At 40.0% G+C, this 18,429-nt stretch overlaps 1 protein-coding gene across 1 annotated transcript in view; it reads right to left on the reverse strand.

Annotated features, from left to right (window-relative positions):
• Positions 1–2,900, reverse strand: part of LOC104283360 (alpha-1-antiproteinase F-like) — an 8,667-nt gene extending 5,767 nt beyond the window's left edge. The window contains exon 1 of the mRNA XM_009881521.1: positions 2,387–2,900. Within this exon, the coding sequence (XP_009879823.1) occupies positions 2,387–2,900 (514 nt within the window). The remainder of the gene's footprint in view (positions 1–2,386) is intronic.
• Positions 2,901–18,429: the final 15,529 nt, after the last annotated feature.

Genomic DNA, 18,429 nt, shown 5'->3' on the forward strand with positions numbered 1-18,429 from the left:
GAGTGAAATGAGACTTATTTAGTGCACGTCTTGGGCTCTGAAAATATAAATAGACAACTGCTGATACTCTGAAGATGGGAAGAGTTGCTATTTTTATGTTTCTTCATTAAACAGTGACTTCTTCTATCATCAGATATATAACTGGCAGGAATTCTGCCTTGATATGCTTAAGAAAAAAAAAAAAAGGCAGATTGAATCACAGAAATGTGAATGACAAGTCCTAAAACACTCAAACAACCTTTATCTACTCCTCAACTCATAGAAAACACCTCCAGATTTCAGAAAGAGCTTTGCTTGATTAAAAAAAGAATAAGATGTTAGAATTTAGCATACAGATTAGACAGATTATATTCATTTAGCATTTCCTCCTGTTTCAGAGGAACTCTTATTCCTATGCTTTCCTCTCTCTTAGGAGGATACCTTCTAGGGGTGATACTTTTCTCAAATGCTTCACAGTGTTCAAATGAAAAAAATGAACCTCAGAGTATGATACTTTGCGGTGATCAGCTCGGCTAGGGCATGGTAAGGGACTGGTGTACCATAGTGGAATAGCATGCCCGCTGGCTGAGAGCCAGGAAAATATTGCCGACTTCTGGCCTTAGGGAAGGACTTCTACACTATGCTAACACCACAAAAACCAAGACAGTCACTAGGACTGTGCAAGGAAGGCTGAAATGCACAGAGGGTAGACAAGGCCCTAGAAGTATAGACGGGTTATAGAGGCACTTGAGCTTTAGAGATCCTCTCCAGGTGAATCCCAGCCTCTAGATCAATTAACATTAACTTACTCTCAATTTCAAGATAAAAATCCTTATTATTGCTATCAACAGTATTCTTTAATCTATTTTCTTTAAAACTGATGAGCTAAAACTGAAGCACCATCTTTGGAGGAGCTGGGAAATCATTTCACCAATAAGAACAAACATCTAATTTTAAACAAAACTTGTTTTAGAACATGTACAAGTTATCTGTAATACAAAGTTATCTTTAATACCAGGTTTCTCAGTAAAGACTGAGAAAGACTGTTCCCATTGTGCTACTAAATCTATTGCTCCTTGTTCAAACGACTTTCAGTAAAAGAAAAATCAGCAGCTTCTTTCCTGTTTTGAAAGACCTGCCTGATGCTAAACAAAAGCTTATCCTGTAAATATTTGAGGCAAACAAGTATATGTTCAAGAGAATTAGGAAACATCAACTACCTGTATTCCAAACAGCTTCATTTATCTGTGGCCAAAACTTCAGAGATTAATACAAGGAGCTGAGACACAGATGAAAAGCAAAACAAAACAAAAATATGGTTTTGAATTGCTTTCAGGGGAAGCCTCATATTGTGAAGGAGAGTGGAAGTATCAGTGTTAATTGTTTTAAAAGAATAACGTTTCTAATATGTCTTTTTTTGTTTCAGTTAAAAAGCTTAATGACATTTTTATCAGCTATGTTACAGAATCTTATTTTTCTGAGTACAATTGCTTTGTTTTCAGAATATGATAAAATGAGTACAAGAGAGAAGGTTGGAAAGAAGACGCAATATCTTTTGTTAGACCACTGATTGAGCCTTACAGCCTTGCTCCTCTTCTTCTCATTAGATCAGCAGTCTGCAAAGCACTGGGAAGATCTGTTGACTGTATCTAAGCAGACTGCACAAGTTAATTAAGAAAAACAAGCTTATTGTCATTAGACTTGTATTTGATACTGGTGGGTCCGTCTCTTCACTGGAAAATATTATAATCTGTAAATCAAAAAAAAAAGGTTGAAAACCTATGCCTCTAGACACATCAGGACTACGGCCATACTATCAGTAAAGGCATAATTAATTAAAAAAAAAAAAAAGGAGAACATGAGTGTGAAACTAAAGCTACTTTTACATGTTTAGCTTTGGACACATGAACATACTCAGTAACAGCAAAATTATTGAGTAAACATATTTTCTTCTAGGTAAGATGCTAAGTTTTACTTTAACCCTGTTCTTTGAATTTAACTCTGAACTTGCTAAGCAAAAAAACAGCTGCAGTGGATTTCAAATTAATTCCTAGCCAACAAAGCATTTAAAAAAGTGCTTAAATCCCACTAGACTGTACAGGACTAGATGCCTCACTGAATAGAGATGCCTTCCTCAAAGTATATTTCATTCAATCTCCAGCAGAAAAGAAATGTATATATTAAAACATATAGGAAAATTTGCCATAAATTTTGCCAGGAATTATGATCACTGTCAAGCAGAACATAACTTCCAATAGCTTTGTTTATAGTTAAGTGAGGACCAAAAGGAAAACAAGATATGAGTCCATCTGCAAAACCATATTGCAAAAAAAGGTGGTGAAGTCCAGGACAGACCTGAGGAAATAATGAATGTATGAAGTAGGAAAATACAATATGTATATCTTACCGTTAAAATAAATATAGCTAATAAGAAGAATTTCAGTGAGTGGATCAAGGTTATTTATGAGGTCCTTGATTTTCCCATTGGTTCTTTCTGCTACATATTCATTGATCTTTGCCTGGGCTTGATCAGCCCTCTTGAAGTTCATAGGATAAGCTTCTCCTTCAAAGAATTTTCTGAGATTACTTAAAAATTTATCTTGTGGCTTCAGTCGGTCAAGCACAAACAGGACATTTCCCATATTCAGCTGTAACCCCGCATTTTTTCTGTTTACCATTTGCATGAGTTGACGATAGCCTTCATGTATTTCATTTTCAGAAATCTCACGTGGGTTAAAGCTAAGGACCCTAAGAATCTGCGTCAGAGTGTCTGATCTGGCACCCAGAGTCAGCATCGCAAAGGCAGTAGAGATGCTCAACGGAGAGAAGAAAACATTCCCACTGTTTTCACGAGAAGAAATCTCTTTGTAGAAACAACATGCAAACCGACAAACACTGTTCCCTACAGACTGCTGTAGCATGTTTTGGTTTTCTTGGCCTCTTTGATTTTGGTTTCTTACACCTTGGTGATTTGGCTCATGGCAATAACTGTTGGAATGAATCCCAACAATTAAAAGACACAGGAAAAACAACATCTTCATGTTTCTAGAAGTCTGTAAAAGAACAAAAGAAAAATGACATTTGGCTTACAAATCTTCTTACCTTGTGCTTAGCAATAATTCAATCCCTTCACTGTACAGAGCGGGCTTGGTACCAGTGATTCCAAGCCATTTGGACACAGGGATAACAGCTTTCAATTTCAAGGAAGCAGATTCTGGAAAATTACTCAATCTACTGAAGAAGTTATGAAAGAATAAAAATTAAAGTCAAAGAGAGATGAAGTAATACCAAAGACGCCCTCATTAAGGTTAGGCTACAACTCCTTTGAAACTGTTTTGTTTCCAGCGTTCCATTCTTAATGTGTCTTTAAGTAATAAAAAACTGGAAGTCAAAAGTATGGGTCTATAGAGCAGAAAGTAAGGGAGCCAGTCAAGGCTAGTCAGTTAAATTTAGAAAGATGAAAAATAAAAACAGAAGAAAGGCACAATATTCCTCCATTGTAAGACTTAAAATATTATACATTTTTTAAAGGGCTGTGTGTAAACATATAGGCAGGCACCAGAGAGAAAGTAAATGCACTTGTTAATGAGGAAGTGATGAACATTTACAGTGATTCCATAAAACTTGAACAACTAAGTACCATTTAAAAAAAACAAACAAACAACTTCCACGTAACTAACAAAAGAGAGAAATATGCTTGAGCAATTAGGAAGTTATCAAGATCCTGGAAATACAGCGTTGCTTATTAAGAAAGGGAACACAGAACAGTAAATGGAAATAAGTGTGCCTGCTGCATGCAAAGGCATGTCCAGCCCAGTGACTGAACCAAATCATCGGGGCGGGGGGGGAGGGGAAATCAGAGGAAATTCTAGAACAATAGTGGTATTCATCATCAGAAAGAAAGCAAAGATCAATTTGGGCAGATAAGGCTGTGAGGGTAAAATATGAACGAGTGAATTCTGGAGGAGAAAAGACACTAAAAGGTACCAATAGAACAGGAAAGCCTTTTCCAGAGCAACATGGAAATCATCCATTCCACATCTGTGGCAATACTTTTCACTCTAGAGATCAATAATAACTGTACCACACTTGGTTCAACAACTTTTCTCAACAGACAGAAGGAAGTAAAGATGTGGAATATCTGGAAATCCAGAACATCCTCCCGTTGTATATGATTACTTTACCTACAGAATCTTTTCTAAAATAAAGCATTCTTCAGAGGAAAATGCAAGGATTTTCAAGGAGAAAAATACCTTAAGTTTCTGACTTGCAATGAGAAATGATATTCAGACTCTCATGCCTTGTAAAATCATTGAATCCTTATCAGCTCCCAACATGACCCCGCATTTGTGTTCTCCACTTTCCAGCGTCTTGGTTCTCCAAAATTCAGTGAACTCAGAATGCTGATCTCTGCTTTAATAATATATGCTATAAATATTCCTTAATTCACACCCTTTGAGTATCATGGTTAGAGCAATACTACCATCACTAAGAAGGGCCTGAGCCCCATGACAAACCACTTTCAGATAGTTAACTTTCATATCCAGAACACATTTAAATTTGAGCTCTTTGATTTGTTTGTGACTTGCTCCACCATCACTCTTACTCTAATTCTTTTATTCTTTACCTCTATCCACAGTTTCTTTTTTCCCAAACTCTCTAGAAGCTTTAGAGGGCAATCCTTAAGTCCCCACTTCCATTTCATTTCATGCCCTACATTTGTTATTATCAACCATTTACTTTATTTAACTCTCTAAAACATTTAGAAATGCAGTTTTCGTAAAGACAGTTATGCTATACAAACATGACTATCTATCTCACAGAGGACTTATCCTTTTTATTAAAAAAACCCAAAACAATAAAACAATACAAAAAGCTTTAACTTGCAACTTGATATGAACATGGTAATTTCTCAATTGATTATTCAGAAACTGTTGTCCGGCATAAAACATTTGACAATTTTTGCACAGAAAAAAATGCCTTACTTACGGTACAGTCAAAAGGGTCCTGTTGTATTCACCAGGTCTGCACAGGTCCTTGCTCAGTTGTTTATGGTGCTGAACACAAAGCAGGGTATCCTCTAGTAAAGGTTAAGATCATCTAAGGGCTATGACTCACACATTATAATTTTAGAGATTAGGTAGTGCAAACAATGTTGAAACTCGTTTTACTGGACACCTAACTTTGCTGAATATATGTTTCACACGTGACTTTTTATTATTCATGACTATGATCACCCTGGTTAGATTCAAGCCAATTTTCCACAAACTGAACCCACTGCTTCTTAATATCAAACATTCATACACATCTCAGTTGCCCAGACTTACTATTTTATGAACAAGACAGTCATCAGAAGTAGTAACTACAGAGAAATACCTTGAGCATATTTTCCAGTGACTATAGCATTTCTGCCACTAAGGCAGGAGGACAAGGCTTGATGCACTGGGAGAATCTGAATTTTTGTGACCTAGCCTGTTTGTCTCCTACATATCCGTGCTTGAGCTTGATTGTCTCCAAGTGAAGACAGTGATGATCCTAATAGGTGCAGGGCTTAAAACACTGTTTTGCTACATTAGCAAGCGCTGCCGTAAATGTGCCTGACTATCCACTCCCACACGGGGAATCCGCTGGCAGGAAGAGCTGCGATAGCGACTCCTGGGCCACTCGCAGGGCTGTGTGCCCAGGGAAGAAGGAATGCGGCTGGGATGCCATTGCACGCAGGTGATCCCAGTTACAAGCATGGCCTGGGGACAGGGGGCGGAAGCTTAAGAACGTGGGTGTTAAATAGAGCAAATCTTTAGACCTGCTTACTATCTTGTGATCTGGGATGTGGGGAGCAGGCCCCTCTGATCGTGTGCCAAGTTCAGCTGGGTCAGATCAGACTGCCTGGTATCCTGTGCTCGGCTCTGCTCGCTACAATAAACTCCTGCGACTGCTGGGGCAAGATGGTGGGCACAGAATGACAGAAGCATTGAAGAAGGGAGCTCTGGAGACCATGTAGTCCAACACTTTGCTCAAAGCAGGGTCAGCTGCAGTGTGTTGCTCAGGACGGTGTCCAGTTGGGTTATGACTTCCTCCAGCGATGGAGGCTCCACAATCTCTCTGGGTAACCTGTTTCAGTGTTTGACGACACTGACACTAAAACAGGTTTTCTCTACATTTAAATGGAATTTCTTGTATTTTAATTTGTGCTCATTGCACCTTGGCCAGTCACTAGATGGCACTGAGAAGAGGCTATCTCTTTCTTTACTCCTCCCATCAAAAATCAGGTATTTGTACACATTGGTAAGACCTCCACAGATCTTTTCTTTTCTGGGCTAAGCAGTCCCAGTTCTCTCAGCCTCTCCTCATACATTAGATGCTGCAATCCCTCAGCCGCCTTTGTAGCACTTTACTGGAGTCACTCCAGTATGCCCATCTCCTTGCACTGGGGAGCCCAGCACTGGATGCAGCACTCCAGATGCGTACACAAGGGATGAGTAGAGAGGAAGGATCACTTGCCTTGACCTGCTGGCAATGCTCTTCTTGATGCAGGTCAAGATGTTGCTGACTGCATTTCCTGCAAGAGCTTGTCACTGGCTCATGGTCAACTTGGTGTCCACCAGGAGCCCCAGACCCCCAAGCACAACATCTCATGTCTCCATTTCTAAAACTAAGATAATATTTTCTCTCATTTTCCCTTCAGAATACAAGCATTTTCGGGGACGGACCAACCCTTACTATACACAAAATAGATGGAGTATAGATCTCAATGCTCTTTCTAAGCACAGTTGAAATACTAACCACAACAATAACTCAGCAACAATTTCTGGGAGGCAAAGATGCAACCAGTGAAAGTTGTTGATGATTACAACCTATCAAGCAACTCAACAAAATGCAAAAAAACCCTCTTAAACAAGTTGCTTATGAACTAAAGCTTGAGAAATAGAAGGCTTTGAGGCAGTACACTGGACTCCTGCATAATGTGTTCTTCATGCATGGCACTCATCTGAAAGAGTACTTGAGATACTATTTTCACTGCTTCTGGTATAAATAAGAGCCAAGAATCTCACTTAGAGCTAACTTTTAATAATGGGCTGCAGTTTTCATGTGTATAAAAACTGATTTCTGATGAAGGAGGGAAGGAAGCCCAATTAAATACAGACGCCATGCTAATGACAAGGTGACGGATGGATGACTAAGCTAGATTTGAACACACCTAGACCACACCTCAGGACACTTACAGGAGAAAGCCTGCTACTGAACATGGAAAATCCTGACCTGCAATTGGAAAGAAAGCAGAGAAAATCAATACAAGATCAATTTATACAAATAATGTGAATATCTGGACACTAATATTAAAGAAAGTCCGAAGTTGTTTTTCATGTCTTTCCAGTGTCAAGCCATGAGAGGAAGGAAGGTAAAGGAAAAAGTAACAGTTCCTGACCCAACTGCATAATTTCTGTATTTGATGAAAAAGCTTCAACAACTATAAACAATCATTTATATCATAACTATGAGCAGAATACTGATCTACAAAGAATTCACCCATTTTGTTCAATTTTGAAGACTGGGGTATTCCAGAGTAACATTGCATGTGTTGAAGGTATGATATGGACAGTGAACAAGAAATTCCCTTGCCTACACTAGGGACTTTTCTCAAAGCTCCCCCAGCTTTTACTACAGCTGGCACTGAATTGTTCATATGTGCTTAAGCCCCAGCTAGCAAAATTTAGTGTAAATACATCTGCTTTGAGCAAAGAGGTTGAAAGAGTTTGTTTATGCGAGGTTTCTCTCTTTGCTATACCCAGTAACCACTGGTGGCACAAGTAGGGAATTCTACTGCATAAACAAAGCCCCAGAGCCTCTCCTTAGCCTGTGCTAAACCACAGATACGAGGTGTGTGTATATCTTCAAAGAGATGGAAGAATCTCTTAATTTGTTATCCCATTGAAACTAAAGCACTTCCTCATAACCATAATTAAAAAGGGAGGCAACAGGGACTGGAAAACAAATTTATATTAAGTTGTACTTTTCTAGAGCTGGCAGTACTTTCTCCTGAAAATATAATAGGGGAGAGTGTGCAGCCTATGTAACCTGTAAGGTGTGATCCATTTGACCTAGGACACGTTTCCCCATAAGAAAAAAAAAAATATGGCCCTTTATAAATGGTCCAGATCTTGAAGAATTTCTCAAAAATTATTGGTCAGTAGGTAGAGCACTGTTAGAGATGACCTACAGAGATAGAAGGCACTCCAAGGCATCTCTGTTTAGTTATGGGACTTTCCACAATCCCTTTAGTCTCAGGATTGTGAATTGTCTCCCAGTAAATCCTTATACTACACAACAAACAGGTTGAAAAATTCACCAAACTATCAATGATTGGGATAGCTTGGAGTGGGCTGGCATCTCCAGAAAGCATGCAGCTATATGGTTTCTGGTCCCAAAACTATCTGAAGAATTTCTTCACCCTGACAGCACCATTTGGGCTAGAGTCTTGCCAGCATGCAATGTTTGAATCCAATAGAATAGATTTGCCTATATTAAGCTCCCTTAAAAAAATTAGAGGGAAACAAAAACCAAACAGTTGACAAACAAACACCACCCCCCCAAAGGCTGAAGTGTTCTCTTCCTTCAACGTCTCATTTTTATTTCTAAAGATCATTCTCAATCTCTCAATCCTCTCTCTCTTCACTCAGTGGAACAGACAGCAGCCCACACATGTCCCCAGCGTCCTGGTCAATGATTCCCTTAACTTTCAATCTCCTTCTTCTCCAGAGCCCTCAGATTCAAAGTTACACTTTGCCTACATTCACTCTTCAGGGACCTGTGCTAGTCACAAGCAAATAGACACACTTTACTCTTCAACGTTTCCTAGATACACTTAGTGATACCTTACCTATCGCTGGAAATGCATAGCTGTATGTAAAGAAATGTAACTCTCTGGTAACACCACTACAAACTTTTCTTGAACTAGGTCACTGTTGCCAAACCCAGCAGTGAGGTTTTGTCAGATATGAGAACACCTTTCAGGAAACGGGCAGAAGTGGCTGTAACTTGGCAGCTCCTCTCCCTCCCACCCAGCTCCCCACCTCCCTTTCCCTGGAGAGGAGGTGGGGAAGGATCCCACCTCACTTATCCTAACATCCTTTCTTTTGCAGAGGATTCAACAGAGCTATACAGCATCCCTGAGTTCTCTCTCCCCTTTTGGCTTTCCTAGCCAGAAGTAAGGGTGCCAGGAAAGAAGGCAGGAAGAGTAAGGCAGAAATGTTAGGTAGGACAGGCCTCTTCTGTACAATACTTCTCTTAGCAAGTCCAAGACCAAATCTCACTCCCTCTCACACAGCCCTCCCCTGAAATTCAGTGTCCTTCCAGCCCTCTCTTCTCGTGCCCCTTTAAATCCCTCACCCAGTAACACAAGCCCTCCAATCACCAACACCATTCCAGTTACCACCTCCTCAAATGACTCATCGCCAAGTCCCCTTCTGCTCCACTGACAACTTCTGCCCTCGCATCCAGCATCTCCTTTAACCTCAGTGTTGTACAAAGGGGAGAGGGAGAGGTGAGGACAAGAAGTAGGTAGCAGTTTGCCTCAAGAAAGCTGAAGAACCATCACACTGAAGATCTGGTATTGGTTTACTGCTCTAGCTTCTCCTCAAAGCCAAGGAATTGTTTTTCCCATGAAATTAGCTCCCATCCTCCTCAACATGTCCCTCAGTTAAATATGACTTTCCTGCTACAAAAGAAAACTCCTTTTCTTTTTCTATTACCAAGCAGTCTGCAAATCACCGTCCCACTGTCCTGGCTTGAGGTGAAACAGAACCAATTTTCTGTACAGTAATTTTAATTTTCAGTTAAGTCTCTTCTAACTAACTGCACTCTCTGAAACTAGTGGCATATTTTTCATACAGTGTCTGCTCTCAGAGTGATAAGACTGATGTTTATAGCTGATGCCAAGGGATGGTATGCGGAGAGGCTTGGGGTTAGACTCGTTGCTCTAACACCCAAGGGCAGCCAATTTTGTTATTTGCCTTGTTGGAGGGTTGGAAACGGAAAAGCGCGGAGGGGTCCCATCTGCAGGGAGGAACAGACAGGACAGGTGACCCAAAACTGACCAGTGGGGTATTCCATCCCATGTGCCTCATGCTTAGTATAAAAGCATAGGGATCAAGGGGGTCAACTCCTCTTCAATGGCCAGTGTCCAAGGAGGACTCTGTTTGCCTTTGATCCCAATCCCTGCATTCCTGAATCCAGTTCCTGAGTTCAGCTCCCATCTGTCACTGAGTCCAGTCTGGGACTTTCCCAGTGCCTGATAGTGACGTGATCATCATCCTGGGAACTCAGTAAGGTTTTGTAGCTATTGTGTATATTTCATAATTTCTTATTAATATTTTTATTATTATTATTATTTTATTATTAATGCTTCATTAAAGTAGTTTAGTTTCTTTTCAATTCATAAGTTCTCTCTTCCTCTCATTTTATCTTCCTTCTCTGAAGGGGAGAGAGATAGAAGAGACCATGTGATGTTCATTTTAGTGGCCAGCCCAGCCCAAACCACACCACCCACGCTTCAGGTCTTTTGCAATTTTAACGGCTTGCCCTTGCAAATTTTCTTTGATCTGCGTTCAGTGAACTTTTACATCTTTTAAGTTTCTGTCTGCTGAGAAAATCCGCATAATACTGTTTTCTTCTAAGTTTCAACAATCTCATTGTGCCAAAATTCTAACACCTTAGTAGAAGACCACAAGGTTAGTGGCTTTCTACTGTCAGCCCTTATCACCAGCTCCTGACATTTTAAATAAATGAGGAGGCAAAAATACTACAGAGGAGAAAATCCCCCATATTCAAAATGAGATTCACAGCTGACCACAGAGAGAAAATTCTCCATATTAAGTTAAGAAACCATACATAGGCAACCACCCCAAGAATATATTGGTACCTTTTTCTTACTTCCTCTCACCAGGTTTGACTTCCTTTCTTAATAGCTTTCTCAAACTAGACAAAACTAAAGAATTTTGTGTCCTGCACAGATGGTCAGACTAGTGGCAATACCAAACTATAGTGCTCTTCCATGACACTGGAAACATGCACCTGAAAAACAAGCACATTTTTCATCAACATATCTCAAGACGCTTCATATTATCAAAGAAATATCAACAGTTGTTTTGCAGAGAACATGCACAGAGCAGCTTACTCTGTCAGCACAAAAACCAGAAACCAGGGATGAGGATGATGGTCATCACAAGGCATCCTTTTTCTTTTTTCTTTTTTTTGGACAAGGTCAAGTTCTGATCTGTTTTGTTAAATGCTGAGTTATCTGAGTACTGTTGAGCATGTGTCCTTGAGCGAAGCACTCCCTGGAATGCAGATTAGATCTGAGAGCTGACCTCTCCATGGGACATATTTGGACTTAAATGAACCTACTTCTTAACAGGGCATGCTTCATATTTCAGCAAGAAGCAACTTCTTCCCTTCTGGAAAGTTGCAGGTGAAGATTTATTCACACTGGTTGGAAAAAGAACATGTATTTTTTTCAAATTATTATTTTTACTCCTGTGAAATAGCCTTAGGGTGAAATATTACAGCTGCACATGTAGTTGTTCTACTGGTCCATTGCACCAACCCATTGTTCAGGAGATATGCTGTTTCCAGCCACGCTACTGCAACAATTTGCAGTTGAATTCAGAAGGCTAAACTCCATTATCTCAATGCTGACAGGCTGAAAAGTTAAATTCTGATCTGGACTCTGCACTGTTTAGCAACAAGCAAACAGATGAACAAAATGGGATTTGTCATGTGCAGATATTTAACTTAGCAGAAAACAAACAGTCTGAATGCCTTTAATGTCTTTAAGCTACAGCCAAGAGAACTGTAGGCCTGCACAACTCTAAAGAAATGAAATTGTCTATTTGGGATGCTGGGTGCATCTATCACTCCATGATCATAATCAAAATCACACTTATAAATGAAATTAATTATCATAATGAGCACATGTTCAGGGGTCTATGGAGATCATCATCCAAGAACAGACATACATGCTGAGGGTTAAACAAAACCACCACATTCTGAAAGACAGACAGACAAAGGACATCAGATTTGCTGCTCTTCCTGAAAAGGCTTCTGTTAGGCAATGTTGACAATAGCGCAAAGAAAATGAGCTGTAGGACTATAAACAATGGGAACTAATAGCAATGACACTGGAAGTGGGAGCTACACGTCCAGAAGGAAAAGGACCTCAGAGATGTACCTAACTTGGTTGGTCAGGGTAACTAGTAAACTGGTTTTGGGTGACTGGAACTGTTTGCAACATCATTGCATGGCTAATAAGTCTGAGGTGGGGAGAAAAGGTCTAGTGCTGAATTCATGCCTGTGATGGTTTAACTCAGTGGACACAGAAAACGGAGGGTATATCACTGAAGAAGGAGTGTGAGTTACAACTGCGGCACTAAATGAAAAGCGAGTTACCTTTGTCACAATTGCCATGCAACACACACTAGATGATGTGTGCTCCAAATGATTCAGCTCAATTGTTTCACAAATGCTTTTTTTGGCAGCAATCTATGAAAATCTTCAAAAGCTAAATATGCCTTTAAACCCATTTGGAAGCAGAGAGGTTATAACTGCATCAACAGTGGGCATGGGAAAGCTGGTTGACTTAGGACGTTCTGTAGAGATGTGGCGGCAGAGGAGCGTCACAGCACAGCTTCTGTGCCTCCCACCCCACTACGAGCAGGAGGGCTCTGTATCCATACTCTGGGATATCATATCACTTGCTCCACAAACAGCATGACCCTTTTCCTATCCTGCATGCACAGGTACCACCTCATCACAGAATCATAGAATCGTTTAGGTTGGAAAGGACTTTAAGATCATTGAGTCCATGCTGGGCACCTTTCTCTGTCACCTCCTCTATCTGCCAAGCATGTGCCTGAGCGACCCAGCAAGCAATCTCTCTGATGGCATGGCATTTGGGACAAACCCCCTCTCCACAGAAAAGACTAACACATGCGGATATCAGAAATGTGAATTTGCTAGGGAAAATTCCAAAGCGCCACAAGGGGACAGACATACCTTCTAGAGAAAGAAAACAAAAAGAAAATCAAGTAACTCTGTTTTCCTCAGGCCATAACAAGACCGAAACCTCCCACAGACACGTGTCCTTTCTACCTCTTCAATCAATGTACAAGCCAGTCATTGAAGAATGTATATATTATAGATCTATGTATGTATGCATGTATTTTAAAAGTTGCTTAATAAAGGGCTGTGGCATGAAAGGAAAGAAAAAAAGCAACAGTTGCTCAAGAGCTGCTAAGTGAAGAGACACTCTGCAACAGCTACTAGAGCAGGAAAAGCTTTGGCAACGGTGGGACAGAAAAAATATAAAGGAACTCACATTTTGGACTTGTCTGGTGGTGGCTGCTGCTTCGTGGAGAGGGCCTCATCCAAGAAAGCTAATGAGAACAGGAGCCCTCCTCCCCCATTTCGGCAGGGTTTCTATTTTCCGCGCCTGCTGTGCTCCACTGAGATTCCCAACCCTCTCCAGGGCAAACTGCAGGCTCACAAATGGGTCACACGATGGCAAAATGATGTTGAGACTTTATGTTTTACCTCAGCTGTTCACAGCCTGGTGCAATCTCAAGAAATTATCTGTGAACTCCTGCAAGACTGCAGCGGCCTACTTCTGTTGCTGAAAGACAAAAGATGGGGCCTAATCCAAACTCAGTAGAAGTCAGCAGAGAAAACACCAACTGCTGCTGCTTTTTCAAGGCTTTTCAAGGAAATCAAGTTTCAGTCTCTTGGCGTTTCCGTCATATATCACAAGCTCTGTTTACAATTTTGCCCACTGCAATAGTTTCCTGAACCTATGGGAATTAGAACAGGTTACTGCAAGATAAGCAAGGCTGGGAGTTTGTAGGCGCCAGATGCTCTCTGACAAATCCCTGTATGTATGCTCCAATCCTGCAGTAAAAATGCACTAATCTACTTTTTTTTTTTTTTTTCTTACATATATGAGCGGGTTACCTTTCATTTACTGCAGGGTAACAGTGGTCACTCAAGCAAATATACATAGGACAGTGTCCAACGAGGCGGCTCTCATACTCCAGTGCAAACAATACAACACAGGAAAAAAAGCAGACAGAAGCTCATGCTTTTGTTGTGAGATCAGTTCCAGAACTACTGACTTACTTTTTACCAGCTCCTTGAGAAAATGAGCTGTATATTACACATAAAAAGGTATGGCAGTGCTATTTTTCACATCAAGTCATGATTAATTTTTATTTCTAAATAACTAAATAAGTCAAAGACACATTTTGTTCTTCACTCCTGCCAGTTTTAAGGTACTTATCCAATGGGTTTGGAAGCTTAATGGGATTCCCTTTGTAGCTCTTCTAAAAATACCATTCCAATTTTAGCATGGTTCTAAAAGAGAACCTGTGTTTGCCAAAGTACACATACTCCAGATAGAGCAACCATTGTCAACAGTCTCTGCAGTCTGGCTCAACATGATAATGTTTTATTATTTTCAGAGCCTACGTCCCATTTTCAAAAGCGAATTAAGTTCTAAGGAGTCAGATTTTCAAAGGAATTTAGCAAAGAAATTTGAGTTTTCATCAACATATACGCAGGCTTGTTACCAATTTGAGCACTTTAAAAGCACAGGGCAGTTATTTTTATGTGCATGAACATTTTCGAAAATCCATTCCTTGAAAGCTACACTTCCAATGCTTTAAAGAATTGGATTCTCAAATATTACAATATTTTTACTGAGATTTTGCTGTATCTTTCAGATGTAAAGGAGAAAAAAGAAATAAAAAAAAAAGGAAACCTGAAGTTACAGTTCTAGCAATTAGATACCCACAGAGCAGAGGGTTTAATAATTAAGCCACAGATGCAAATATTTCAGCACTAACAACTATAGGTATGGATTTAATTGGATTTCTTTTACTATGTTATATAATTTCAGCTCTCTTGCTTGATGAACCAAACAATGGCCAAGTGGTGTAAATACATTTTAAGTGAAAATGAAGTGGAACCACTGAAAATGTGAGTGGCAGCAAGTTAGAGTGAATAACAGAAAAATAAGAGAAAAGTTAGAAGGGGAGACAAAGAGGAGACAAGGGGCTTCTGAAAACGAGGTTAAATATGTTAGCCACACTTCATACAGTCAGTTTTATATCTATACAAAACAACACCAAACTATTCATAGCGCTATTATTTTCTTTAAAAAAAATCCAATACAGAACTTTGTAAAAGGAGGTAAAAATAAGAGATCACTCTCTGTTTTAGAGGCAGAAGTCTCTCCAAATCTTTCATGAATGCATGAAGCATAATATTAACTACATTCTTTGTCTTCCTACAATAACTCAATAAATCAACGTCACTCTAACTCAGGTGTAGAAAACCATTTCAGTAAAAAGTCAACATAAAATACTGCTTAGCTAAAAACCTCTTCCCAAAATACTCCTGGTGGACATTTCACCCCACAACGGAGTTTCACAATAACAAATACATGACACTACCCACAAATACAAATACACTTCATCTCTTACTAAGACGATACTGAGTGTTGGGTTGCAAGTAATACCCTTCTAAGCTCCCTTTCTGTTTGTGTACAACTTTTTGCTATGGTAAATGTATACCACACAAACAAGTTGCTAAGTGATAACACAGATTGTGAAATTACGGTGCATTAGCAGCAACTGCTTGGATGCCCATGTAATCTTACCCCCATTGAGTGTAATGCAGCTTGCACCTCAACGGATGGGTGGCAAAGGCCTTACATGTACCATAAAGAGAAGCCATTGGGTGGAGCAGGTGACATACTGTAAATCCACACCCCAACTTGCCTCATGGTAATTTGTCCATGCAGGTGTCCCTCAGGTTGCCTGGAGATGGATATTCTTTCCCTCTTCAGAGAAAACAAGGAAACCATACCCGATGAAAGATGAAATGGAATGTTTATACAAAGTACATGATACTGCGCTGTTGCAAGTAACTGAAAAGTTAGAAGCCATATGTGAAAATTTAGCTCTAAGCAGTGAGTTACTTGAAACAACATATTATCTTCTGTTCTGTTAAAGTTGAAAAATGCTTTTAAATTCTTCTAATAGAAATCCACAGTCTGATTTTCCAAAGTAAATGTTTGTTTTTGAAATCTTTGTGAACTTAGATGTCCCTAGCATGAAAAAGAGCTGACATGTACACGGACCATGGTACTAATGCCCCCCAAAATGAAACAAAGTTATACCCTGAATGACCTAACACTACCCTGTGTCGTAAACTCAGTTTATGATTCTGGACCTCTGTTAACTAGGCACAATGTAATTTTTCATTTTTCTTATGATTTGTATATACATTTTATCATATAAGTGAGCTAAAGACAAAACACTGAGAGGGTATTTTTATTTGCTTGTGATTTGGGGTTTTGTTTTTTTCTAAACTTCATGAATCTTAAAAAGACTCTATTTTTCACATATTGTATTTTTAAGTGAAGCATTACAAAATCAACACTGTCGGGCAAAAAAAAAATTAGTATGTTTATCAGTATATGTGTTCGTTTATCTGTGTACTAAACTCACTTTGCTGTTGAACTTACCTGCAGACGTGTTTTGTTGACACAAGCTTTATTCAGTTGATATTTAGTTCTAAAAGCATCACTTTTTTCCTCCATTAAAGAACAAATTCCTGTGGCCAGCCTTCTGACAGTGTGTAGCTCCTTTTTATATAGTTTTACCCTTAAGACAGCAGCTACCTCAGCTAAGTAAGCGTTGCAGGAATCATGTTAAATTTTAAAAGATATTTTTGGGTAGAGAAGAGAGTAGAATCACCAAACAGAAAACCAAATGATTTGGGGATGATGTCTTACTATTTTTTATCCACTGTTCTTACTCAATATATATCTCAGATCAAAGACATACCCTGTATAGTATTACGCCAATTAGTAGCTAACAGGAGAAGGAAGTCAGGGGAAAAAAAAGTAAGAGGGAGCAAAGAAGGATTAGCAGAAAAGTAAAAGAGTGTTTATTTGAATGCCTGAATCTTCCAGCCCACACAGTCTTAAACCGGCTGACTAACTGCATCACTGCCTTCACTTGCTAACTTGACTTTTTTTCCATGCGGATTAGTTTTGTTTGTTCCAAGAACTCTCTCTTTTTGCACTGGAATTTCGTGGCTTGAAAAGCAAACAAATGCTTGGTCATTCAGGAAACTTCATGATGCAACAACGCTCAACACAATAACCACTTTGAACTCCACGGAGATCCAGAGTATGGAAGGCCAAAGACAGCAAAACCTGCCATGACCTCAACAAAGCTACAATCATCTGCTTTGTGTCAATACAAGGGCATAAAGCAACAAGCGCGGAGCCAAGTTCAAGCTCTACAGTTAGATGGGCAATCCCTACGTATAGATGAAGGGCTCATCTCTAACTCCCTCCTGATGCAGGAGTGACAGACACACCCGCATCAATGACTGGAGAGAGATTTACTTAAGTGAGGCACGCAGGGCCAGTACAGCAGGATAGGTGCAACAGCACAGCGCGCATCCCGCCAGACAAAACTCCATAGCTATTTGAAGAAGTTCCCATTAAACTCTTACTTCATCCTCAGTACCACCCTGAAGGAAGGAATGTGTTTATGGCGCAAGTTAACAGGCCTGCCCACACCCTTGTCATGGGGGAAGGCACAGCCCAAGGAGCATGAAAAGAGGTCAAGCCGCAAGATAAAGCCCACAACAGAAACGAATGGCAAAAAATACATGCCAGTATCAACTTCAAAGTAGATAAAGCAATGTAAGGCACAAACAACATCAGGCCCGAAGATATCATCTGGTGCAGCAAATGCCCATAACTTGCCTGTTGGCATTATGGTGACAGCAGAAGTACATTACATGCTTCCTAACACGCAGAGGAACAAAGGACTGGACGGTTCTCATGAGCAATAACTCCAGACCAACAGGACTCTGCTGGAGACTGATGTATTTCTGGAGAGGCGGGGGTGCTACTCCAAAAGCACAGAAGGGAAGACTGTTCAGGTAAGTTTGTAACCAGCAAACAGCTATGGAAGCAGTGCTCCCTCTTTCAGTACACTCCAATCTCCACCTGCTTTTATAGCATGGTCTTTCCTGACCTTCCTCATATACTTCCTCATCACTTCCCTTTTACCACGTGTAACTTCTCACTCTCCCTCAGATTATGCCCTCACATGAGTTTGCTTTGACCACTCCCATTACAAAAACATCCCACTCTGACCCAACTTGTTTCATCAGTATCACTCCATCTTCTTTTCATTCTGAAGCTCTTTGAACACAACCTTTATAGTTTCTACCTGGGGCTTCTCTCCTTGCGTGGCTCCTTCCCTTTGCAACCCAAGCTGTTTTTACCAGAATATTTAATAATACTTCTTTAGCCAAGAGGTACATCAGTAACCTGTGATTTATGGGAAAGGAGGGGGGGAACCTGTGTACAACTTA

The sequence above is a fragment of the Charadrius vociferus genome, unplaced genomic scaffold (genome assembly GCF_000708025.1).
Source record: "Charadrius vociferus isolate BGI_N301 unplaced genomic scaffold, ASM70802v2 scaffold282, whole genome shotgun sequence".
In the NCBI taxonomy this organism is placed as follows: domain Eukaryota; kingdom Metazoa; phylum Chordata; class Aves; order Charadriiformes; family Charadriidae; genus Charadrius; species Charadrius vociferus.